This window comes from Heliangelus exortis, chromosome 1, assembly GCF_036169615.1.
Source record: "Heliangelus exortis chromosome 1, bHelExo1.hap1, whole genome shotgun sequence".
NCBI classification, from domain to species: Eukaryota; Metazoa; Chordata; class Aves; order Apodiformes; family Trochilidae; genus Heliangelus; species Heliangelus exortis.
Window position 1 is genome coordinate 81,382,793 of NC_092422.1, and position 27,507 is coordinate 81,410,299.

Here is a 27,507-nt window from a genome sequence, read left to right on the forward strand (position 1 = left end):
GTATATAGCATAAAACATTCTCAAGTTATTATTCAAATTTGTCAAATTTCAGTGCAAAAAACCTATAATTAAGCTCATCTACAGCTTAGTATTAAATGATTGCATTCATAAAATAACAGGATAAGTCTGCACTAGCTTCAAAATCATTTCTAATACCACATAAACTGTAGAAAATGTCACATACAATTATTGCTAAAATGACAAACCAGAGGAGTAATTAGCCCAGCTGAGAGTTCATATCACTAGAAGTATTAAAGTAGAAAGTAAAATTAATTATTTTCTTCTCCCTCATATGTTTACTTATCAAATGAGGCCTCATGGGGACACATGATGTTTTTCAACCAGACAATAAAAAGCAGCACATAATTCCTCAGCTCCTTGGAGTAACTGGCTTGTATGCCTGTGATATAAACACTCTGAAAGTATGAAACTGTCTCTCGAGTCAACATTTTTTTTACTCTTTTAAAAATATATCAAACCTATTCTCAATTAACAAATTTTTACCCCAAACTTAACTAGCTTCTGTTTTGTATCATGCCTGGCAGGAGCCTAAAGATAAGAATCCTAATCAGGTGGTCTCCTGGTACGCTGTCAAGACAAAGTTAATAACTTTAGCAAGGTAACAAGAACTGAAGGATTCCAACAATTTAAAGAGAAGTTCTCAGGATGTCAAATCTTTGCCAGTGTGTGCCAGTGATTTATGAAAAGACAGAACCCTTTTTGCTGTATAAAAACTCAAAGAGAAAAGGAGAAGACACTGGCTCTCTCTTCTCCCTCTCCTCCCCCTCTCTTCTCTCACCACTTTGGTTTCAGGTACGGGATGGCACCAGCAGAAAAATTAAAAAAGGAGAGCATCATCCAAGCAGGAACAGGGGGACCTACATCATTGCCCCCCCCAGCCAGAGACCAGGGCCGGCAGATGGTGATAAAACTTAATTGCTCTCTTGTTTTTGCTTTTCTTTTCTTAATAACTCTCTCCACAGAGTGACTGATTTATGTAAAATCTCTCCTCTTGTGAATTTGTTTTTCCTTTTAAAGGTGGTGGTGTTGTCTCCTTTCCCTGAAATAAACCTTTGTAACTTACTGAAATCATAAAACCTGTTATTTTTGTAAATTCATGTGACGTCTATGAGAAGCGGCTGATTTTTCCTCCTTATCAAATATAAAATAATAGCTCGTAACACCTTGAAAGTTCTCCAGGAAGCATTCAGATTGTGTGAATCACCTCAATTATTACATTGCTGTCAGTTCAGACAAATTATACCTGCAAATATATATTTATACAAACAAACAACATGATTATAACACAAGTTTAATATAATATAATCAGGTAATAAAAATGTGCAGTTATGTAAGTCTCACCCTTCTCCTTGTGCTGAATGAACTGTTAAGTACTAGGGGAAAATTAATCTTTATTAGTGATATTTGACTAAAGGTTTTTGAATATGAAAAGTAAAAGAAACACCTAAAAATGTGAGACTTTCCCATACAAGCAGCTTCTGCTTATAAAAAAATACTTCGTGGACAGCAAGACATTATTTTCCTAGTTGTATGAAAAAAAAAAAAAAAAAAAAAAAAAAAAAAAAAAAAAAAGCTTGAGAGTGTAAAGCAGAAAACTGCTGGATCACTAAAGATGAGATTAAGATTTTTAGTGACAAGGAGATAAAGCTAGAACTGAACTCAGAACTCTAGGTTTTTTTCATTTGTGTAGGGAATTTTTATCACAAAAACTGTTTAATATCTGTGTTCTAAAAATAGGTTAAAAAAGAATTGTAACATTTTGGGACTCAGTGGCTGTTTTCACACTATTCAAGTTCATGGCTACATAAACCCCAGTATTCACATTTTGTTTCCAGTTGACTTACTGGCATTGTTAATTCACTTTATATGAAATTCACATACATAGCTTCAGAGAAATCTATCAAGTACTAGTGGAGAACCTAGTGTAAGTTTTTGTTTTTGTTTGCTCATATGTCCCTCCAGTAATGGTGAATTTCTACAAAAGCAATGTTTTGCAGAACCCAACCCTTGGTCTTTTTGAACCTCAGACAACTGTCCTTGGTCCGTCTATTTAATCTGTCCATATCCCTCTGCAGAGCCTTCCTACCCTCAAGTTGATCAACACTCCCACCCAACTTGGTGTCCTACACAAACTTATTGAGGGTGTAATTGATCTCCATGTCCAGATCATTAATAAAGATATTAGGAAGAACTGGCCTCAGCATTGAACCCTGTGGAACACCACTTGTGACTGACCACCAACTGGATTTAACTCCATTCAACACAACTCTTGGGTCTCAGACATGCAGCCAGTTTTTTACCCAGTGAAACATCTGCCCACCTAAGGCATGAGCAGACAGTTTCTCTAAGAGAATGCTGTGGGAAACTGTGTAATAAAGGCTTTCCTAGAGTCTGGGTAGACACTATCCAAAGCTTTTCCTCATCCACTAAGCAGGTCACCTTGTCATAGAAGATCAGGCTGGTCAAGCAGGATCTGCCATTCATAAACCCATAGTGACTGGGCTTGATTGCCTTATTGTCCATCACGTGCTTTGTGATGGCACTCGAGATGACCTGTTCCTACCCTTCCTTGGTACCAAGGTCAGACTGATAAGCCTGTAGTTAGTTCCACAGATCACCTTCCAGTCCATCCTGTAGCTGGGCATCTCATTTGCTAACCTCCAGTCAACTGGAGCCAATGCTAACCTCCCTGGTTAGCCAGGGCTGCTGAGAGATGATGGGAAGTGCCTCGATGGGCACTTCTGCCAGCTCCCTCCGAGCACTCGGGTGGGTACCTGGGCACACAAATGCACCACTTGGTTCAGATAATTGACTGCTGATGTTCCTGAAGCTAAAACATTTGTCTTCACTGAAACCCTTATTCTAATAAGAGGACTGACTAAACATTACAATCTAATTACTAAGAACATGCACCAGTAAAAAGATACATAATTTTAAATTAATTGTAGTTAATAGCCATGTCTCCAATCCATGATAATTTAATGAAATGGAAAAAGACATAAACCTTGAACGGCAACTTTACTGTAGTTCTTAAAAAATTACAGTAAAAAAATATGGTCTCTCACAATTACGATTTCTAAAAAAAGGCAAGCCTTATTCTGTTTACTTACAGAATTTTCCTTATTAAACAGAAATTTCCTTATTACAATAGAAATTAGGAAATTTTCTTCTACTTGAGGACAATCAAAAAGTTCTACCAGCATTTAGAAAGATATTAGTCAGAGTTCCTCTTCAGGAGAAGAGCATTTGAAAATTGATTTGTGCTTGCTGTATTATGAGATTTCTTTTGGAGGCTTAAAAATGATATAAATAGGAAGACACAAACACTGATAGGCCCAGAAAGAGAACCAAGTGTTTCTACATAGAGACAGATCAGCATGCTGATTCACAGGGAAAAAAGCCCACAACAAAATGCACTAAAAAATATTTCTTCCTGCAATCATCAACTTTAAATAAAGTCTAAAATTCTTGTGCTGTTGTTGGACAAGTATGAATCTTTTGAGAGTAAAAAAAACCCATAACAACCATTTTTTGCCTCTTCATACTAATGTTTCTTCTTCAGATATAAGAAAAATTTTCTTGTACAGCAAAGATTAGTGAACAGAACAATGATTGCTTTTTGGAAATTAAACAGACTGTAGAGCAGTCCATACAACAGTTTTTATTCCTCCTTCTTTAGAAGATCTGACATTTAAATCCCAAAAACCTGAAAAGAAGAACTGAAAATTTCATCTTACATCTCAACTCTAGTGCAGAAAAATCTGTAGAAGAAAGCTTACAGGTCAAAGCAATTGTTCACATGATGGATATTTTTATATATTTTACTACTTATTTATGGAGGAAAGGACTAGTACAAATATATTTTTCCTGTCATCTATAGCTATAGCTCTGCATGGTTCTTATGTGGAAGTAAAAAAAAAAAAGCAAAACCAAAAACTACAAAACCAAACCTAGATATTAGTTGAAAAGATAACTGGCTCTAAAATTCTTAATTACAGTTAAAAACTAAGCACTTCACCTAAATTTTAGGTACTTCTATTTTGCCAAATTATCCATTTCAATGGTGATATAAAAATAGTTTCTGTAAATACTTGTTAATTCAATTTTTTTAGGACCATTACAATTAAAAACCTTAACAAGAAAATATAAAAATATAGTTTATATTGAAAATTAACCACTAAGTATAGAACTATCTTCCATCCAAATCTACTGTTCAGGTTCATACAACTGACACCTCAGAAACACAAGAACTTAATGCTCATCACTATGAAATCTAATCAGCATAAAGACAGTTCACTGTTAAAAATGTGGTTAAAATCTGAAACTGTAGATTTCAGAACATAATGTAACAGACTTTATCAGCAGTTCAGTCAAATAGTTAAAACCATATATTAGGACAGTAGTCTCAAAAGAAAGTAGCACTATTTCTATCCAATGTACAAATCGCTCCAGCCTGATCCTGACTCAGTCTCTCCTATGTCTATAAATCATTTCCTCTGATCTGCTTGTAAGTTACTCCAATTTCAACACCTACACATCCCTTCCACATTGTAAGTAATAGAGTGAACTTTGCTACCAAATTGTATTGTTGTGTTTTCATAAATCTATATTAAAATCACCCTTTCCTAGTATCTCTAAAAACTGCCCAGCTGTCAACTGTGATTTTTATAAACATTACCAATTTTTAGTATTGCAACAGAACATGTGACAGTGATCAGGAAAATACCAAATTAATATTTTTCGTTTATTTGAAAGTGAGAGGAAAACTAATTCAGTTAAGCTAAAGAGAATAAACTTGATGAAAATTATATAAGTTCAATAAATATCAGAAATGCTTAATAAAGTCTCATGTCTGTCAAGCACTCAAGTCAAGATTGCAGCTTGGTAGAGTAATTCATTTTTATGGGATCAAAAGAAAAAGTCTAAGCACCCATTTCAGCTCTCTGTACATTTCAGAGCTGTATTTCACAACGCTTTTTTCAAATGCATTAAATGCTAAAAAAATGTCAGAATCATGATGTGACTCACATTAGATCCTTACAACAATTTCCAAAACAGCACTTAAAGGCTAGTAAGTAGAACCCGTTCTGTTTTTTCAAAACAATTTCAGTTTTCTTGAGTAGCACCACACTGGGAAAAAGACTGGATACCTGACATGTCTCTAAATTGTAGCACTTAACTTACCTGCCACTGTTTCATGAGCTCTCGAACTGTTTTGGCATCCTCTAGTACCTTTTCTTTGTGTGTAGCATCTTGCAGGACATTAGCAGTTGTTTCAGCTTCTGTAAGCCAAGCAAGGAACTTTTCAAGATCCAGGTAGAATTGCTGCAACATTCTTAGGGCTGATTCCAGTGCAGCTTCCCGCTCACAAACCCTGCACAAGAACAAATAGTCAAATGAAGCACTTTTAGTAAGAAAGCAAATATTAGACATTAAATCAAGATACAACAAAGACACATTACATATTTTCATGGACCAATCCAGGTAAGTTTACAGATAAATTAGCTGTAGAACTTGCACTGCATGTTTGGCAGATAGGGTTCCTTTTATATCTTTCTTCCTGAAAAGTAGTAACTGGAAATAAACTGGAAAATAATTGAGCAAAAGTAGCTGTACGTATTTGTTTAATATCAGCATGATAACCAAGTAATTTTTAATGGTAAGATATGCTTTACTGCATTATTCTAATTCAATTTCAGTGTGCAATGTAGAAGCTAATATCAGTGCCTTTCCAGAATCACTTTTTTCCATGTGCAGTTCCTTCAAACTATTGAAGGTACATTTTTATCTACAGTCCACCTGAATTCCTAAAAAACCACATAGGAATACACTACATTCACCCGCTTGTGTAAATACCTGGTGCATTTTCAGTCTACAGAATAAGAACAGGATGAAGGACAGTGGACACAATAAGAACAGTGGACTGACAAATTCTAGTTGTTGTATGAGCTTCATCACCAGACAAAAGTTATGAAAGTCTCTTAAGAATACATCAGCTAAATGCTAGAAGTTGAAGAAAAATGGAGGCACATCAGAGAAAGTATGTGTGTGAACATTTATATTCACCAGTTTACAAGATTTATAAAAAAACATACAAAAAAGAAAAATCAGCCTCTATTACAAGACATTGCTGTGATTCTGAGAACTTTTAAAGCTAATAATATTAAAATATAGATGTTTACAAATGTTTGGGAAAAAAAGGAGAGGAAAACAAGTTATCCAAAATCTGTTTGATGTATAAGTTCATAAATAAAGTACTGTGTTGCTAATTAAAAGTTGGGGTTGATACCATGATACACAAACAAAATAAACATATGCAACACAACCAAAATCTGTACAGCTTAATATCTTCTTACAGAACCTAGCAAGAAGAGAAAATGCTGAGGTATGAGAATGATGATGATGTCATTAAATACATTGCAAGAGTTCTTCCATTATTCCCCAGTCCCATACAACACAAGGATTACAGTGTGTGGAGAGGCTCCATGAGCATGGATAAGAGAGTTTTCTTCAAATACAGTATTGGCTGCATAAGTTTGATTGAATCATTCACATTTTATGAATATCTGTTTATCTATTTGAAATTGTAATTCCTCATATCAGAAGTTACAAGAGTCAGTATTTAAATTATACTTGGAGATGCTCAGACAACAAAAAACACAGTAGTATGTGTAAGTACAGAGTAGTATTGCCAATGTACACTACACTGTATTAACACAGAATACACTACACATAAGGAAAGTGAAGAGTGAGCACACAAAATACTCCTAATGGACACACAAACAAATTCCTGTTCCACAGGTATTTAAGGGCATTAACAGTAGAGAAATTCTGCACCATTCAGAGTTCACTGGGTCAGTAAATCATACTTCTATCAGCACTCTGAAGTCATCTAATGGTATCACACTGACATGTAAAATAAAATAGCCTAGACTACTGTCTGACAAAGTGTCAGTAAATTATTTTACCCCTATAATTCATGTGGTTCTTTCTACATAATTGTATTTTCTTCTTTCTGGCATTATGATTCCATACAATTAAAGCAATAGTTACCTGAATTTCCCTTTTCTGGAGCCAGTTGACAAAGAAAATTTGAAGTACATACATCTTCCTGCTAATGCTAGAAATAGCTTACACTTTTTCACAAGGATCACATCCCTTCTGCCAGTGTGGCAAAGGAATCATTGCAAAGCTTTACTGGAACATCACATTTTGAAAACTAAAAAAATTTAAGCTCTAACTGGTAACTCTTCTGCTGCTGCTTTAACTTGGACTGAAAAAAATATGAGAAAGGCAGAAAGTCATTTAACCTTGGGTAGAGTCAGAACACAAGGAAATTTCATAGACATGAAATTAGTAATATTCTTAAAATTACTATTATTAATAAATTTGTGAAATGAAAATTCTAAATAAATTATACTTGGGGGGGGAATGCTGCTTAGTGGAACTTCCTTCTAGAATCTAGGTACTATAATCTACAGTGTTAAAGTTATTAATACAAGTCCACAAGTGATTAATCTGCAGAGAAACCCAGAATGGCTGATAAACTACGTGGGAAACAATGCTAAGTCAGCATTTTAAGTACTGCCTTCAACACCTCACAGGGACACATAGTATTATTCCAGTAACACTTTGGATTGACTGGTCATTTCAGTTCCATCATCCTGACAGAGGTTAGTAGCTTCTTCCTCCCATAGAACATTGATATGCAAAATTAGATTGGAATTTTTTGAGTGATCTTTATATGTCATAGAATCACAGAATGGTTCTGGTTGGAAGGGACCATCAAGATCATCCACTTTCAACTCCCCTGTCAAGGACAGGGACACCTCCCACTTGACCAGGTTGCTCAAAGTGCCATCCAGCCTGGCCTTGAACATTTCTAGGGAGATGGCAGCCACAACTTCCCTGGGCAATCTGTTCCAGTGTCTCACCATCCTCACACTAAAAAATTTCTTCCTAATGTCAATGTAAATACACTCTTTTCCAGTTTAAAATCATTACCCCTTGTGCTGTCATTACATGCCCTTGTAAAAATCACTCCCCAGCTTTCCTGTAGGCCTCCTTCATATACTGGGAGGCCACTTTAAGGTCTCTCTGGAGCATGGTCTTCTCCAGGCTGAAAAACCCCAACTTTCTCAGCCTGTCTCCATAGCAGAGGTACTCCAGCCCTTGGATCATTTCATGGCCCTTCTCTGGACTGACTTCAACAGCTCTATTTTACTTCCCATGCTTGGACTCTAGAATTGGACACAATACTCCAGGTGGGGTGTCACAAGAGTGGAGTAGAGAGGGAGAATCACCCCTGGCCATGCTTCTCTTGATGAAGTTCAGGATATGGTTGGCGTTCTGGGTTGCAAGTGTACATTGCCAACTCATGTTCAGTTTCTCACCAACTGGCACCCCCATGTCCTTTTCCTCAGGGCTGTTCTTAATCCATTTTCTGCCTGGACTGTGTTCATGCTTGGGATTGCTCCAGTCCTTGTCAGGACCTTGAACTTGGCCTTGTTGAACTTTAAGAGGTTGGCCTGGTCCCACTTGTCAAGCCTGTCAAGGTCCCTCCAGATGGTATCTCTTCCCTCCAGCATGTCAACCACAACACAGAGCTCAGTGCCACTGGCAAACTTGCTGAGGGTACTTTGAACTCCAATGTCCATGTTAATGAAAAAAACTGGACCAGTTCTGGTCCAGTACCAACCCCTGAGGAATGCCACTTGCCACTGGTCTCCATTTGGACATCAAGCTGTTGACTGCAACTCTGACTGCAAACATCCAGCGACTTTCTTATTCACCAAGTGGCCCATTCATCAAGCTTATATGTCTCCAAATTTAGAGGTAAGGATGTTGTGTAGGACAGTGTTAAATGCTTTGCAAAAGTCAAGATAGATGATGTCAGTTGCTCTTCCCTTGTCCACCAACACACTTACTCTGTCACAGAAGGCCACCAAATTTTTCAGGCTTGATTTGCTCCAAGTGAATCCATGTTGGCTGTGACTAATGACCTCCTTATTTTCTATGTGCCTTAGTATAGTTTCCAGGAGAATCTGCCCCATGATCTTGTTGGGCACAGTCAAGACTGACTGTCCCGCAGTTCCCCTTGACTTCTTTTTTTCCATTTTTAAAAATGGAGGTTATATTTCCCCTCAGTCGGTGGGAACTTCACTGTACTACCACAATTTCTCAAATATTATATAAATGTATACTTACATATACATATATATATGTATATACACACATGTATGTATATACATGTATATATATGCCTTTGTCCTACTGTCACTATTTTCCCTGCTTGTTGGAAAGCATTCTGCACCAAGTTGATCCTAGAATAATGGAGATTTCTCACTTGCATGCAACTCTACATCTGAGGTGACTTTTATATTGCAAATTATTAGGAAGCCTCAAAGTGCAACTAAATGCAGAGCTACATTATCAGATTCTGAACCACTCCATAGATCAGTGTAGCTGACATGTAGCTGACATTTATCTGCAGACCTTTATCCTCCTATATTTCTGAGTAAAGAATCAGGAAAGCTTTTGTGTGTTGGTACAGAATTCTGTATTTTAAAGACAGGCTTTCAGATTTTTTTTAATCATCTTGTGCTGTAGTCCCTTCCTGCAAGGACTAAAGGGCAAACCTGATGAAAAAAAGGCTGCCTCTGAAAATACAGCAGTAACTTTCTAGAACTCTTTGCCTTCTTTTTATCACTGCTCCTATCTCCCGGAAGACAGCTGACACAGACAACTGAAAGAAAGATTTCCTTCCAGTCACAGAAAGGTCTCTGAATAAACAAGCAAAATGCCTTTTATGAAGCCCAATGGGAAAATACAGGTGCTGCCCTGCTGATTTGGGCTTATGAAAAGGATTCCTACCAGTGGCATACTTCTTTCTAAATTACTATGTGCAGTACTTGTCTCTGCCCAACAATGATTTCTCAACAATGTGACCTACAGGCTGAAAGCTGACTCTGTGTCTTCAGGTAAGCTGAAGGGCATCTCTGCGTTGGCTGCACTATTCATGCTGATTACATATGAATAACCAGTGAAATGATTTTAAATTCCAGGTGCAATTGTGCATACCGAGACACTATGTGCAATGACTGCTGCAGAATAAACACACACAGATGATTCTCTGCTTATTCTCTATACCTCAAAAGATGAACAAAACCCCTCAATCCACTCATCTTCCAACTGGAACTCAGATTATCTGTTGATATGGACATGTTTTTCTTTGCCTGATCATCACACAGTTTCCCAAATTATTAATATTCAGGTATAAAACTACGACATCCTAAAGCATGTCCTGATCATAGCAGTAAGACCATAAAATATATCCCTTCTTAAAAATCTCTTTACACAAATGAGGAAATGCTTCAAAGAGCAGCTATTCACTCTCCTACGCAAGATACAGTTGTTTTTTCCTGACAAGTTTCCCTGTGGTGCAACTCTTCAAAACCAGAAAAAAATGTTGCATTAAAAAATATTTTTTGCTGTTTATGTACTTAGAAAAATGGGTGCAGAAAGAGCAACTATTTCTTTTGTTACTGTTCATTGGCTGGCTTGTTTCTATTCTTATACGTGTCATATGTCTTCTCAAAATAGGCAGACCCTGTATGAAAATAACAAAAGTCACCTCTCAAGCATTTTCCTTTGACCTGTTCTCTTTGATACTGAAGAAACAGAAACAATTTAAACCCAGATTTTTTTAATTTAGACTGTTTGTTCCTTACTTTTCTTTACTAGAGCACCATTGATATTTAATGAGAAATATCAGGAAAAAAAATGAAAAAAAGTGTTTATCTGTAAAGTTTCAAAATGAACTTGCATATTTATCTCCCATCTTCATTGTTATTTGTCAGGCTGAGAAATGTTGCTAAGAGCAAAGAAAATATTACACTAGGGCACAAAATCAGATACATAAGTTTCCTTATAGGACCTTTAAATAACCTCATTTCAAATAGGCACCTGACAACCGAAGCACAGAGGATCTGTGTTACCAGAGAGAAAAAGTGCTCATCAGTGTTAAAAAAAAAAATTCTGTCTCATCTCATACTCTGTTCACTTATGGAATGCCACATTCCCAAAATGCCTCTTAATGGGATGGCAAGCATAGAGAGAGTTAGAAGGGAATTTCTCTAATAGAATTTCTTGCTGCTGTTGCTTTTGTATGTTTTTTCTTTCTTGCCATGGATATGTCTAGAATACATAAAAAACCATAATATAAATGTACATTTTCCCTGTGTTCAACAGAACCATGGATTATTACACTTACATTGTCAACTACAGAAAAATCATTAATGAAGCTAAGTGGATCATTTTAAGTCCTTTGTAATTGAAAGTAATTACAAGTTATCTTTTATGTTATTGAAAAAAATGTTATGTTTACTTGGGATTTATAATCTCCTGATAAAACAACAATCACAGACCTAGGAAGTATCATTAAAAATTTCTTGTAGATACAGAAAAATGTTCTGATGAAGACACTCAAGAAGGTTTTACAAATAGCCATTAGTCAAAGTGTAGAAGTACTAACTTAAAAAACAAACAAAGAGAAAAACCCCAGATAAACAAAAAAACCACAACAAACAAACCCCACAGGCACCACTATCAGCCCTGTGAACTCATGGAACGAGTTCCAGTTTAATTCCCATATCATTCAAGTAACAAAACATGGAAACATAATATTTAATAATTCTGGTATTCCTATTAAAGAGAAAAGTAAGAAAAATAAGAAATAAATAAAAAATCAGAACTAAAATGAAACAGAAATGATCTCTTATTCTACCACTAGAAACACAAAGATTATTGTTCTGTTTAAGTCCTCTTCACACTTCGTGGTCTCTAATTTTTTCGTTGCATTCCAAAACATACCATTCTTTTGAGATTCCAAGGCATTCAATAATGCCATGTAATAATCAGCATATTAATCACTCAAATATGATTTAATTAGATAAAATCATTGCTTTCTAAAGACAGAGAGGTGTAATTAAATCTGATTATGAAAATAATCATATTATAAAGGCAATTGTTTTCTTAGCCTTAATTGCTGTAGGAACAACTAAATTTAATAAGACTGTGGAATACACTGATGGCATCTGAAATCTATTATGGTTCACAAAGGATACTATTCAACCATTAATGTAGTTTTTATTTAAAGCTGCAACCTCTGAAGGCTGAGCACAACAGTCATTCACTACCATGCAAGAGAAAGAAGAAGCCTCAGTTTCCAAACTGGGAAACTCTCTGGCAGCACTTGCAGCAATTATTGTACCATGCATCATCTTAAATGAGAGCAACACTAAATAAGCAGTTAGAGAAACACAGTTTTCCATCCCTTCCCTTCCCTCCAAAACATGGTCCTTAAGCAATACCCACATTACACAAAGATGCTGACAGATCAGATTGACTCAAAATATTTTAAAACATATAGCTGTTCTCAAACCACTTTCCAGATTTTAGTCACGGAACTGAATGCATAACTGATGCATACATCACTTTACTGATGATTCAGGTGATTTACTTCAGCTCACACTAAGAAATCTGTCACACCTACCATAAAGTCCCCTATATTTTCTGCTATTTAACTAACAATACATTTTAAATGGTCCTGTATGAATGGATATGTTAACAAAACACTGAATTGGCTTGTGGGTGGCAACACAATGAGATTTGGATTCCTGTTCTTCTTGAAGAGGAACCAAGCTCACCTATAAAAATCAATTATTACCACCTAGCTGCTGTTATTTCTGAATATAAGACCTAAATCTAAATAAAAGCCTGATTAAAAACAACTTGTCAGCCCAAGGCTCACATTCGTGGCTGCATTTGACAGAGTAATAATCATCATATCTTAAGACTGAAATGTGGTTGGCAGTCCTTGACTTAGTTCTGCTTTTTCCAGTTAGCTCAAAAACTGCATTTCAGCTCATCTTCCAGGAAATATGTTTGCATTTATAGTTCTTCACAGGTGAGAGGACATGGTAATACGCTCTAAAATACTGACTAGAAAGTCGTTTTCTTTTTAATGTATCCCTCTCTGGTAAATAGGATTTGAGAGAAAAAATAAGTTGCACACATACTCAAATCTTGAAAGAAATTAATCTTATTCATCATATGGAGACAGAAAAGTCTCCAGAAGCGTGAAGACAACTATAGACATTTTATCAGTGAATACTTCTGAAAAGAAAATTTCAAAAAATATCCAGCCTCTAGTTTTATTAGATGTTCATGAGAATATTATGTAATTTTTTTATTACGGTATGGTTAAAGAAAATAATGTCATTTTTGATTCTGAGAGGAATCAGTAGAAAACATGAAACGATGTCAACAGTCACTCACTTTCAAAAAATTTACAGAGTCATAGAATGGTTGAGCAAGAAGGGACCTTTGGAGGTCATCTTTTCCATCACCTCAAGCAAAGTCCCTAAGAGCCAGTTACCAGCACCAAGCACATACAGCTTTTGAGTACCACCAAGGATGGAGACTCCAGAGGCTCCCCTGGGCAGCTTCTGCCAGCCACTCATTCAGCCTGAGTTTCCTGATACTCAGAGGGAACCTCCTATGTTTCAGTTTGTGCCCATTGCCCCTGGTCCTGTCACCAGGCACCACTGGAAAGAGCCTGGCTCTGTCCTCTTTACACCCCCCAGAGTCATGTGGGCACCACTTCAATGCCCATGGAATTTAAATGCCCAGTTTGTCAGGCCCTTCACTTCAACTGATATTAACAGATATATTAGGTAAACATGGGTGGACTACAGACAACTCATTAAATTTGCTATTACAGATGCAAACAAATAAATGTATAAGTGCATTAACACAAAGAAAAGTGTACATTATTAGATGTCCCTAATTCCATTTTCCTTTTGCAGAGTGAAGTATGTGCACAAGACTGCATATAAATAAGTCATAATCATGTTATGCAGGAATACAGTATTAGAACAGCCTTTCTCACAAATTCCATGTTTTGCAGTAGCCACAGATATATATATTTCAACACTTTATCAAGTGGTTTATATGTACTGTACAACCTCACTTTATCTAAGGGATAAAAATACCGAACAGTCATGGAAATAAATAGATATATTAAAATCTACATAGCATTGCCATGACATTGTATTTTCAGGTCTTTAATACATTTACGTGCTGTTTTGATTTCTTACATTAACTTCTGTAACTCTTCATTATCTGTATTTCTGATCTTAAAAAGGCTGTCATCTGCTGTCCAACACTTGTAATATAGTTTGTCTCAATTACTTAAAATTGCTAAGTATTTTTAATGACAACTGTGTATTCTAATCTGATCTCTTTGTGATTGTTTAACATTCAGCAGTTTATTCAGAATGACAGTCTAAACAAGAGCAGCTTATTTATCTTACTAATTTTAGTAGTCCCAAATATCAAGTAGTGACATTATTCTAGTAAATTTAACATGATTAGTTCATTTGACACAGTCCAAGCTAAGCCCATTATACATATAGTAAACAGCTGATGGCACCACATGAGCATGTAATTATGTTCAACAATCTTTAATACTTATGACTAGCTAAATATTTCCTCTTCATAATGAGACACTACACAAACAAAAAATATTTAGTCTTCACATATCTGTAGACTATATATCCATCTATACAAATAAAAAAGTATTGTGTTTCCACCAGAGAGAAATTAAGACCTCTATTGGGAATGAATACCCAAGAAGATTACTGCTTTCACGTGCACATATCATATTTAATGAGTGTATTGTAGTCCAATAAATATCTGTGTCTTTAAGAAAAATATATTTGCCAACTTTTTCTTAGAATTAACTTAAACAAAAGATGAAAATTAATGATAAAACTATATAATAATATATTAGCCATCAAACCCCCCCGTGAACCAATAAAAACTAGTAGTTGTAACTTAAGCTCCTATATAAGAAGCTATTTAAGAACTATGGCAGGGATGCAAAGTTTTGTTACAGGAACTCTTGAGTGAAAGAGAACTGATTAAGAACCACAGTCAATGTAAATGATGTTCAACCTTGAGCATTAGAAGCGTGTCCCAAGAGAGGAGCAGTAGATAGTATTCAGTGAATTAATTAACCATTGGGAAACAGGTGTAAAGAGCAAGATGTTTAATTTATTTCGATTAGTCAAACCCAGAAAGGACTCTGAATAATTTCAGATCGAATAAAATGTCAGAAATGTGACATCAGAAAGACTCAGTACAGGTGTGTCCAAAATACCAGACACTAAAAGGAATACTTAAATTCAGTATACACTGCTGGGTTCTGAACTAGCTGTAGCCTTGAAGGAATTCGGTATTTAAAATCAAGACCAACAGATAAATGAAGATGTTAATACATACTGGCATAATGGTTTGTGTTGGAAGGGACCTTAAAGATCATCTAATTTCATCCCCCTTGCATGTGCAGAGAAAGCTCCCACTAGATCAGGTTACTCAAAAACTCTTATTTTCCCTAACATGAAAAGAAGTAACTGTGACAAGCAACCACAGCTCCAAGGAGTCAGCTCAGTATAAGGGTGTCACCAAAGGCACATCTGAACTATGGTCTCTTAGTGCATTCTTATTTGAACAAATCTATTCTGTTGTTGTTCCTGCAGGAACAGAGAAGACAGCCCTGGAAAAATTGCCTCCCATCCCTTGGAGTAAAACAACACTGTGGAATTTACAGTTTGGCTAATACAACAGTGCATCTGCTCTGTTTGAATCAGTAAAGGTAAATGGTTCATAATAGAGTAATAGAAACTTTTAGTAATTAATTAACATAGCTGAAGTGTCAAGCTCAAACATGCTTTAAGAACCAAGAATTCATGGAAATTTCTTAACTGTTTACCATTAATGACAATACACAGAATCATCTTTCAGATTCTAAACCAAACAAAACCACCAAAATCAGCATATATCAGTCAGTATGTGGGGCACAGAAAATGCATCCAAGTTATATTTTCTAAATAAAATTACCAGTAAATTAGACTGAAGTCTAACTTGACATGAATTTCTAAAAGAAGAAAGTACAGAAATAAGAAGAAAGAAAACAAGAAAAAGAAAATTAAGAAAACAAAACCAAACACCCTAAGTTACTAATAAGATAAAATGCAGAAACTAGAAATGAGTGTTGGAAGCTTGGCACTTTACATTGGAAATTTGTTTCTATCATATACTGTGTCAAATGAGCAAATGGAATCTCAAAAATGTGAAGCACATTTTAAACAGATAAAAATAATACTTTTTGCCAGCAAAAAGTGGGCCTATGTAATTCATTGCCACAAGACACCATTTTTGCTTAAGCAGATATGTATCAGATACACAACTGATTATGTCTCTTGCACAAAGGAAGAAGCTGCAGATACGTCAGCTAGAGTGATAATTCAAAGAGATATTTCTTATCATTTCTAGGAGATAATATGTCTTATAGTTTGTAAGAGATGCAATGCTTACTAGCTGGGGAAGAGCTCGACATTTTTTAAATTTGTCAAGGCATGTAGCACAATATAGATAAATTTGGGATTTTGTTCAAAATGTGATACAGGATGCTAAACAACAGGAAGGCACTAGTATTTTCCTTTTCACAATTTTTTTGCTTACTTATCGTTTCCACTCTATGTACCTATATAAGATAGACTTTTAAAGCCCCATTCTTGAGACTTAACAATTTAATCTCACCTTTCCTCAGTGATTTCTCATTACCTCTGCTTTAGGATGTGCAAAAAATCATATTGCTAATTCCATTGCTTTCCCATCTGCCCTAAGTACTGGCACCTCCCTAGGTCAATACAAGTCATCACCACCAGCCTCCTGTGCCCAAACCAGTCCCCATCCAGAATAAGAACAACTCATTGTCATTTGTCAATTTCTTTGAAAGAAACAGTGTGTGGTTGAAAAACCACAGTTCAGTTAAAAAACAGCCACACAAAAAAAGGAAAGCACCACTGTTGTCAAACTGACAACATTTGGTTGTAACTTCCAAAGGGGTGCTAAAAAATTTAATAGACAGACTGAGTAATCCTCTCAGTTTCAAGCATGACTGACAAGAGAGGTGAAAGCTTGCACTGCCTTCACAGCAGCTGATCAGAAGCTAGGCAATCATGAAGCAGCAAAGATTGCAATAGCAATGTAAAAAAGACAAAAAAAGAAAAATCCATAGAAAACACAGAGGAAAACAAAAAAGGCTATCACAAGAATAATAGTGGAAACAAAAATGACAACCAAACTCCTTTTTGCTGACACTCTGCTAATCCACCAGGTTCTGTTCAGTTGTTTGTTTTAAAGGACATGAAGCCTGACAAGAAGTCCACTGAGGGGAAAGAAAAGATATTATTTTTTTGCAATAAGCTTTGGATAAAAGCAATAACCAGTTTGCTACAGTTTGTTAGTTTATCTGCAAACTAATAGGAAATAGATTTAAGGTTTGACTTTCAGGGCTCTGAGCATTATCCTCTGTTCTTGTTCAAATAGAGACTAAAACTCTAATTGCTTCAAAAAAATCTCATCCATTAGAAAGAAACCAACATATTAATCTTAATCTTCTAATGGAGTAAGAACAAAATTTGGCATTTCTGTTCTTTCTTTCACAAAATCAGGCTTAATTATGTCTTTCTTAGTGCCTTCCTCCTCCTGCACTTCCCGTAGATGCAAAAATTTCTCAAAGGTAGTGTTTCTTTTAAATGTCCATATTAAGCTTGGATTATTCAAGTTAGCCCATCAAATCTTTCTTCCTTTAGAATTATGTGCCATAAAGTATTTAATGATTTTGTCCAGTTGGATTTCACTGAGAACTGTTCTCATTTCCATCAGAAAGGAACGATCAGCATTATATACATGGTACATATGGAAAGAGTAGCAGAATTATATTTCACTCAAGATCAAGAACGAGGGAAAAAATATATAAAAATGGAAGAAAAACTGTCTAACCAGTAGGGAATGGCATTTTATACATTCTGCTTTCACATTTCCTGGTTAGCTTTAATTATTAACTTATTCTCAGTATCGGAAGCTGAAGGCCTCTTTGCAAAATTCCAGTGCTTCTTAATTGTCTATAATGACAAGGACTAAAATGTCTATAACATCTATAATGTCTATTGGATTACAGTTAACCAAAACCACTTAGCTACCTGTCAGCTGAATTCACAGTGTCTAAAAAACCACAGCAAACCACTTATGGGACAAACAAGCAGGAAAAAACCCAACTAATTTAACAACAGCAACGGTTTTCTTTTCCAGGTAATTTTTGTTTGTCCGTGGGAGGACTTAGCAGACCTATAGATGACCCACTGCCTTTCTGTAAGTGATAAAGCTATTAGCCTACAGATTTATTGTATAAATGATCAAAGCATCATGTTTATTTGCACTGATATTAAGAGTTTTAAGAAACATGTCCCTGATGTCACAAGGATCTATAAAGCCTTTTAGGCAAGCACTGTAGTAATGGCACTACCATTTCCTGGAATAACTCAAAAAATTTTCCCTTTTCTCACAAATCAGAAGAATATGTTCACAAAGGTGAAAATGACGAGTCTCACAATATTCTGGGTAATAATGCTTTATCAGCTCATCCTACCAGGATTTGAATGCACTGCATTTCCAAGACTATCCTATCACAAAGTAAACCACAAATATTCAGTACCCTCAGTTGACTCCTCATCCTGGATCCAGATGCTACTGACACCACTGCACAAAAATTACAGCTGAGTGGAAAACAAAGGTGAAAACTAGAATCTAAACAGCTAAGCTAACTTTCAAAATCTCCTATTTATAGGAGCTTTGTCTGGCATTTATGTTTATGTAGTTTTATATTTTTTTCCCCTACATGTGGCAGAAATTTCACCATTTTTAGATGCATTAGGAAGGAAAAATAACAAAGCAATGTGTCACTGTTGATAGGCTTGAGAGTGTGTTTTGTATATAAATATTTGTTTCAGAGTGTAGGCAGTCAGTAAAATGTCTTTCAAACAGGAAACCTCTCTTTTATCTATCATTCTAAAAGAAATCTAGCATTTATCTCCTACAAAGGGCCTTTGAGGTGTACTTTTTCATATGGATACCTTATGGGATGATACTTAACTACGTAAATCCCAAACCAACAGATTCTTTAAATTAAACTCTAAGCATCTAATCCTTGCTAGAGTAGTATTTGAACCTTTTTTTTTTTAGTCCTTTTCCAGGGTGCTCTGTTTAAAATAATAGTAACAGAATGGCATAAAGAAAACAAAAAATACATTAATCCTTTATCTGAAAACAACTCTTTGGAAACCTCAAAGATACCCACATTTTAAATACAAAACTTTAATATTTTTGTAGCACAAGAATTGAAGAAAGAGTTTTTAGAGTTTACAATTGTTACTACACTACTGGAGAGTAACTTCTGAGAAGAATGGAGTGCTGTACTGACAAAATAAGACTTTGCCTTACTGTTTCATGAAAATTAAAGGGATTTTGTACACTTTTATCTAATGGAAAAGAAATTAGGACCCCACATAAAACTTAGACTTTCCATAAGAGTTCTCGATTAAATGCTTTAAAAACTTGGCTTCTCCTCCCATTCAAAAGAATAGTCAACGGAGTTGACGTTGGTTATTCAGAAAAACATGATGACATATAAAATTGCCTGCTCCTTTACATGATAATTGGGTGTGATACCTGAGAGTGCAGATGTTTACTTTCATTCAACATGAATAGTTCTAGTGACTAAGCAAGTGCTGAAATCCTCATAGAATCCTTATAGAATCATCAACAAGCAAAGTTCTCAAAGACAGAATGTGACAAATATTTAGACTGAAAATTTACTTTTTTATATAATAGAGGCAAAGATAACATTTATTATCAACATCTCCAACAACCAAATTGCCATTGCAACAACTGCAATGTTTTCCAGCTGTCTTTGCCATTTTAAATAAGTATCTCTTGTTAAAGTGGTGTAAATAACAAGCTTCAGTATAAGATGTTAGTTGTAAAAAAACTGTATCTACTTTCTTGAGCCTGGCAAAATTATTTTAAAAATCCATAAATCACCACAACATGATGATGAAAACAAAAATCATCATAATGTGGCTTCTTTGGGAGAAAATAAATTACACAGGAAAATGACATTTGACTGTTGTCATGTTCACCTGAAGTCTTTCATTTGTAATGATTTCTTGCTCACACCCACACAAATGCAGCTGTAAAGCCAGGACAACAGCTGCAGGCACAGACACGTAAATAAGCTTCCCATTTAAACAAGGGTCTCATGAACACATATTTTTAATTTAGTCACTTCACTATGCTCAAAGAAAAAGCACTTACACAAAGGACCATGATAGCTGTTCATATGCATGGAATTGTGCTGCTTTGAGGAATGTGGACCAACCTTCAAAGCAATAGAAGAACAGAAAGGAAAAGGCTGAGTTTGCTTGGAAAACCTAGAAGATGGGAATGTTCTTTGAAGCAAAACATATTGTGAATGCTTCCCTTCTTGAGTCCAGCAGTCCAAGACTAAAGGAGCAAATAAGCACTTCAGAGATGGCTCCCAGAGAGGTCTAGCTACTGAAACCAACTCTAACTCTTCAGTGTAACTTAACTGAAGTAGTAGTAGTTGTTCATGCTCCTGGCTGCTGCTGATGTGTAAATGCAATTTTTCTAGCCAGAATGCAATTCAACTGTCATACAAATGCAATTGCTCCCACAAGTGCCATAAAGCAAAGTAACATTCTCCACTGGAGGATGGAGCCAAGCTTTGCTCAGGGGTGACTAATAATAGGACAAGAGGCAACAGTTAGAAACTGGAGCACAGGTGGTTTTGTAAAAATATTAGGAAGAATTTTTTCACTGTGAGGGTGGCAGGGCTCTGGACCAGGCTGCCCAGGGAGGTTGTGGAGTCTCCTTCCCTGGAGACATTCAAACCCACCTGGATGTGTTCCTGTGTGACCTCCTGTGAGTGACCCTGCTCTGGCAGGGGGGTTGGACTTGGTGATCTTTTGAGGCCCCTTCCAACCCCTAACTTTCTGTGATTCTGTGATTAGGATATGTACAATATATTAAGAAAACCTGTCTCCAGGAGAATAGTCAAGCTCTTTTTGTGCAGGCAACAAAATTATGCTTTAAAAAATGTACTAATAAAATTTGCATTCTAACAACTGTATTTTTTTGGAAAATAACCACTGATAAGGAAAGGTTTGCTGGCAAACGACCAAAACTAGATTATGACCTTCCATTGAACTTGAGCATAGGAACTGGTGCGTGACGCTTGTATTTTAAGGTATCTAATATACAGTGATGTGCTGGAGTCTTAACCAATTCTCAGAGTAAGTTTTGCAATCATCCTCATAACATATGATTCATTTATGAAAGATCGAAGTCCCTTTTTAGCTTAATCTTTAAGCTAGTGAGAGTTAAACAGATTTGTTGCATTGAAAGAAAGGAACAAATTTAAGCAAGGGCTTATATTTTATATGCTGAGTCACACAAAATAAATACCTGCAATGGGAAGGAGTAACATAATAATACCATAACAAACATTTTTAGACATAGTATGAAAGGTTTCTAATGGCTGCTTCATTAATTGCATTTTTTCTCTTGCAAAGACTTCCATGTATGAGATTTATTATTTTTTTTACTACAAAAAATGCAGATAGATCACTTCCTTCTTAATTGCCTCAGTTTAAATAATATAGTTATTTGTTGGAAAGTCAGTGCTTCTAAAGAGGAGAGGGAGACCTGATAACAAGTCACTCTGGCTTTTGCCAAACTGATGAGTTTGCATGCCTTTTAGTGTACCTTTGCAGTATCAACACCAAAAAAAAGTGGTGAGTGAAAAAAGTGAAGCAAGCAACAAACACTGACACATCTGGCTATTAAAGGAATTAGAATATTTTTTGTTGTAGTTCAGTGTCATAAAGCAGAACAGTAAGTCAAAGAGTAAACACACAGCAATCAGCTGTAAATCTACTTAAGCAAAACAAAAGGCAACCTGGCAGATGCTGCCTTGATGGCTGAAGTATTTGTTTTGGGTGATGTATTACCAACAGCCAAAGTGGAATTTTACTGCTGCTTGCCTGCCTGTTGTTTCACTAATCTGAATCATAGAAAAGAAGGTTTCATATTTTTTGCACTGACACAGAATTCCAGTATTAATGGCAGATTAGTAGAAAATCAGTTCAAAACAATGTAAGCCACGCGTGACTTTTAGTTTCAAAAGAAAATATCTACAAAATAAGTAGGCCATTTAAATTAAGGATAGAGGGAGAAGTAACCAAAATCTTTAGCAGAATATTTCCTCTTGGAACTCAAGCCATGTATAAAGAGTGATAAAATATTTCTAAAGTACTGGAAAAATATCTTTGCCACTGGGAGGTCACTGAATCACCAGAGCACTACTCACTTATGGTCTAGATGAAAATACAGTCACAGATATATCAGAAATAATTGCCTGTGCACCTTGCTGGAGAGCTAGCCTTTCTTGCAGCCTGAGACTAAACAGTTCAAGTGTTTCCTTTCTACAGAGTAAATATTCTTTTACAGTTCAAAACATCTCAAAAGCCATTAAGAAACAATATGTTATGCTCTATGCAATAACCGAAAAGCTGAAGTATAGAGGGAGGTAAAAACAATATTAAAAACCACAAACAAACAAAACCACACAAAAACCCAGAACAAATTGGCACTTAAGTCATCCAAAGGCTTATGGACATCATCTCTTTCCACAGAACTGCTGAATGAAAGAAGTCTAGGAGATTGTCTCAAGACTTCAGGAGCTGCTCCACAAGGAAAAGGCCTGACTACTGCTTCAAACAAATCTGAAAAATCTACAGCTGTAGAAAGTCTCCCAAGTATCAGTCTTTTGCTGACTTTATGCCTTAGTATATCCATATTTATTAATGTCTCAGAAAACAGGTAGAAATGTGATAACAGCCCCTAGAGAAGCTTAGCAACTACTTTTTTCAGGACACTTCTCTTCCAAATTCCCCAAACATGATCAGTCTTGCAAAAGTTACATGCAAAAGTCTGAATTAGAAAAAAAAAGAAAAATTAGGAAGGTAGCAAAGTCATACAACCAAACTCCAGGAAATTTTAGTTTTAGAGTTATCTTTTTAAGCTTAGTCCTATCTTTTAGTTCGTAAAATGAAATGTCAACTGAGCCACCTAAACAGCTCTCTTCTAAGACATAAAACATTTACTACAGTAATCCATCTAACACAAGAGCTGTGAACAAATCTGTGGATTTTGTAGAAGCGTGTAAGGAGTGAATTGGAGAATTTGTACTCCCTGCTATCCTAATCCATAAAGCAATGGCAATTCTCACATTTACACAGCTTTAGATGCACCTGGGTTTGTGCTTAAAACATTAACAGATTTAAGGATGAACTCTTAACTACAATTGCTACTAAAGCATTCACAGCAGTCCCAGAAACACACTGAACTTAGGGATTACAAAACCATCTCACCAAACAAGTAGTTCTACATAAAATCAGAAGCTATTTCCTTCAGTCCTCCCATCTAAATCTTTAGAGCTACTGATTTTACCTACTCATGGAGAATAGTTTTGATCATTATACACCCAGCCTCTCTCATTCCAGAACAGATGTTCCCCAACCTGTTTCTCAGGTCACAGAGAGCAAAACATTTTTTCTTAAGATTATGGCTACTACTAAGTCTGTGATGACTACTACTAAAGCAGGAGAAAGTCAAGCAGATATTATCTGAATGGTTATATTAATTTCTCAGTTTAGTTACTGCTCTTGTTAAAAAAAGCACTTTCAAATTATTATGTTGCATTCTTTAGGAGGAAAATAAATTATCAATATTATCTCTTTAATCATTTGAGCAGGCTAAGTCAGTGGCAAGTCAGCTTCAGAAAAATTTTCTGATAAACTGACTCATTCATGTGAATATCAACTTCATTTAAAATAATTAAAAAATGGAAATAAAACTCTGTAGTTATCAGTGACTTAAGTAATTATGTAAGACGATCTTCTGAGTTCATTGTGAATTTAACTAAATTTACTTTTCTGGCCTTGTTCATTGACTTTAATTAAAAAAAACGTTAAGATCTAATTCAGTCCTGTTTTCAGGTCTAAGCTATAAAACTTAATCCAAAATGGGGATTAAATCAACTTTAATTTTTATGTATCTAATTTAACCTAATCTTAATCTTAAGCGCAATAACTTAAAACTATTTTACTACTACAAAGAAAATAATTTTTGTTCTGCAGTATGTTCTCATCTTATAGGTTATGTATTGGGTGATTCACAATTTGGTGGAAAGCTGCAAAAATTACTTTTAGAATGGAATGGTATCTAAACCAAAGATTGCAAGACTGTGAAATGTAGTCAATAATGCAAACAAGGATCTAATAAAAACTTTCTTGCCTTGAGATCTGCATCAAAGGTACAGGATAACATTTCTACTTTGAACCCACTTAAATAGGATATATCTGTCATTTTCAGATTCTGTTTATGACTCAAAATCAGTATAGTGATAGTAATGTGGAGATAGTACACAGAAATACTAAACACTTTGTTTTGAATGTTTTAAATATATAACCTATGAACTGAAATTGGTTGGCAACTAGTTGTAGCAGAGGAAAATTGGTAGGAGGAAGAATTTTATTTGAGAGAATGAAATGATATTCCAAAGACATATTTCAGAAAAATATGACAGAAGAGTCATCATCCTTTCCATTCTCACTATAATAATGCAATTTTCAAAAGTTACATCTTCTGTAATACCCAACCAAACCTGGACAATGAATGTTAATGAATTTCAATAACAAATCTAATAGTAGAATTTTACATCCTACCTCTTATTAAGGGCAGCCCACGTCGCTTTAATGTTATCTGTCATCAGTTCTACTTTTCTGGTGTCATCTGCTGAATAATCACGGAGCAGCTTCAGTGCCATGTCATTTGCCACATCTACATTTATTTGCCATTGTCGTATTTCTTTTGAAAATTGCTAAAGTAAAAAGAGAAAGAAAAGGCATAAACCTCAGATCACCATGAAATGATCACACAGATCGTATGATTATCAGAGAAGGACATGAATAACTTATACCATCAATATAAGAAAATAACAAAAAAAAGAAAAAGGACTGTCTCAGTTTTACTGATAACTAAGATCAGTCTTTATAAATCCTCCAATTCTTTTAGTCATAAAACCTTAGGGCTAATTCTAATCTCTGACACAGCTGATCAAATCTTAAAATACTGGATAAAACATGATAGCTCAAATTGATACAAACTGCTTAGGATCCGGATTATTCTTTTCTGAGGCACAAAAAGCTTTGTGTATTAATATGTGTTATGCAAACTATCACTATTTATAATGTTGAATTGTTCTGAGTTGGAAAATATAGTAAAATAATAAGTTCTATCTAATTTTACTATTTATACCGTGAAACTATACTGAGAATTGGACAATTTATACCTATGCTTTCTGGGTTTTTCCATTTACTTTATTTTAGTGAATTGTTTATGTAATTAGTGCCACCTACTGGAACAGCACTAAATCTGCAATACAGTAAAATACTACCAGCAAGTTTATCAATATTTTTAAAGTGTTAACTTATGTTTCTTAGTAATAAGAAACCTTTCTAAATCTTGGTAATTTTTTCCCCTGTTTCTCTCATCTTTTTCCTCTCCTCTTTTCCCCCCTCCTTTTACCTGAGCCAACTGTCTCACTACAGAAGCAAGCTGGGAAATTCAGAACACTCATTCAGACAGCAACGAGGTCCCATTTCTCTTTCTTGCTAGTCTTTTTCTCTGAGAAAATTTCTGTATAAATGCACTGAAGTTGCATTGTTAGTTCATAATGTGTAACTACAATATAAAGGAGCAAAGATGACCTATTTGTACTTCTGTACTAAGTCAGGACTACAACTAGCCAACCAAAGGCACAATATAAGTAGAAAAAAAAGGTTGTAATATAGAAACACTAAATTGCATGTAAACATTAGAAGCTGACAACAACAAAAAAATACAGTAAATTTTGATTGTCTTTGTTGCTTTGCTTTAATTTGCAAAATGTTCATCAGGAAATGTCTGTGAAGAAAAAAAAAATTTACTCTTGCATTCTCCCAAAGCTCATTTTGAAATCTTATATTGACTCATATCACAACACGAATTTGAATTTAAAAATGTAATCCCTGATTAAAGAGTCTAAATAGTAAGTAAAAATATACATTTTTTTTTTTTTAATTTCTGCACCTCAGAAAGTCTGTATGCTGATTTTGGTTAAGATCACGACGGAAAAGTACTTGATCTTTGAATAGAGGCCAGGTGGAGATTTTGGGGGGTTTTGAGTTTTCCCAAAAGCTCTTACTTGTTAAAAAAATGCTCCAACATCTCTAGGTCCTCTCCATAGTTTAAAACTGAGGATATGCATTGTCTTTCTTATCTGTGTAATTCCTTCACCCGATTATTGTGCAGCAGATAGCCTCAATTACTAAGACCTGATTACCAAGCACTAAAACCTGATTATCAATTTTAAACCAGGCATCCTATTTCTACCAATCAAAGATGAGGAGGTGGCTACTGATCTCCCATCCTGAAAGTCATCTGAGCATGTTATGGTTAAGCTCATTTCAGATGAAGCTGCCTAAACAATTTTTTAGTCATTCCCCTCTGTTAAGTATAGAGATGTCACCAGGTTAGGGTAAGGGCTAAGGTTAGGAGAGGCAATAATTTTGCAGAAAAACACTACCATTCCTTTCCATAAAATGTAGGTAGCTAATTCTTTTGGAAACAGTCTGCCAGCTGGGCTCCTTCCCTGCCTGAATTAATACGATAAATACATAAATATTTACACAAATACAATAAAATACAAAATAAACTCGAATATAAATAAATTCTACAGTAATTATTTCCATTTTGTAGATTTCTATAGCAAGTAACTACTCTGCCTTGAGGTCTTTATTACACTTTATATCCATCTGTATTACACAACACCTTTCTATTAGTTTAAAGCTCTTCATGCATACAGCTACTTTTTTCCAAAGAATCACAGCAGGCTGACTCTTAACTGTATTACATAGAAAAGTTACCATATTTTGTCCATGTTGTAAATTAATGGCCTGTAAATTTTACTTTGAAAAAAGAATTCTTGTTGCCCAGTCCCATGTGAATACAAACAACCTTTCAAAACTTCCAAATTCAGTTTTATAATGAAAATACGGAAAGATCCTCTACAAGGTTATTTCCAAAAGTGTTGTTCTCACCATTAAGTTCAACATTAATCCATTAACTTCCTGACATTACAACACAAGATCATCATTCAGGAAAGAAATGAATAAGGAGAGCTTTGTCGGCAGAAACAATTTGTATTTTCTGCTTTACTGGAAATTGGTATGTAATTTTTCAATGACTTTGAGGAGTGCATGACTTGCTTCAAATTTGTTCTGTGTGCAAACATGGAGAAACATTTCTAACTGCCTCTCGTGCCAGAGGCCCACCAACTCCTATATCCTAGAATAAAATTCTTTGCATTATTTTCCCCCTTCTCCCTTTTATATT

At 35.3% G+C, this 27,507-nt stretch overlaps 1 protein-coding gene across 18 annotated transcripts in view; it reads right to left on the minus strand.

The window, feature by feature from the left end:
- Positions 1 to 27,507, minus strand: part of DMD (dystrophin) — a 1,120,784-nt gene that overhangs the window by 228,816 nt on the left and 864,461 nt on the right. For all 18 annotated transcript variants that reach the window (XM_071750505.1, XM_071750583.1, XM_071750574.1 and 15 more), the window contains 2 exons: positions 24,798 to 24,952; positions 5,206 to 5,395 (listed from right to left, as the gene is read on the minus strand). In XM_071750505.1, coding sequence (XP_071606606.1) covers positions 5,206 to 5,395; positions 24,798 to 24,952 — 345 coding nt within the window. The remainder of the gene's footprint in view (positions 1 to 5,205; positions 5,396 to 24,797; positions 24,953 to 27,507) is intronic.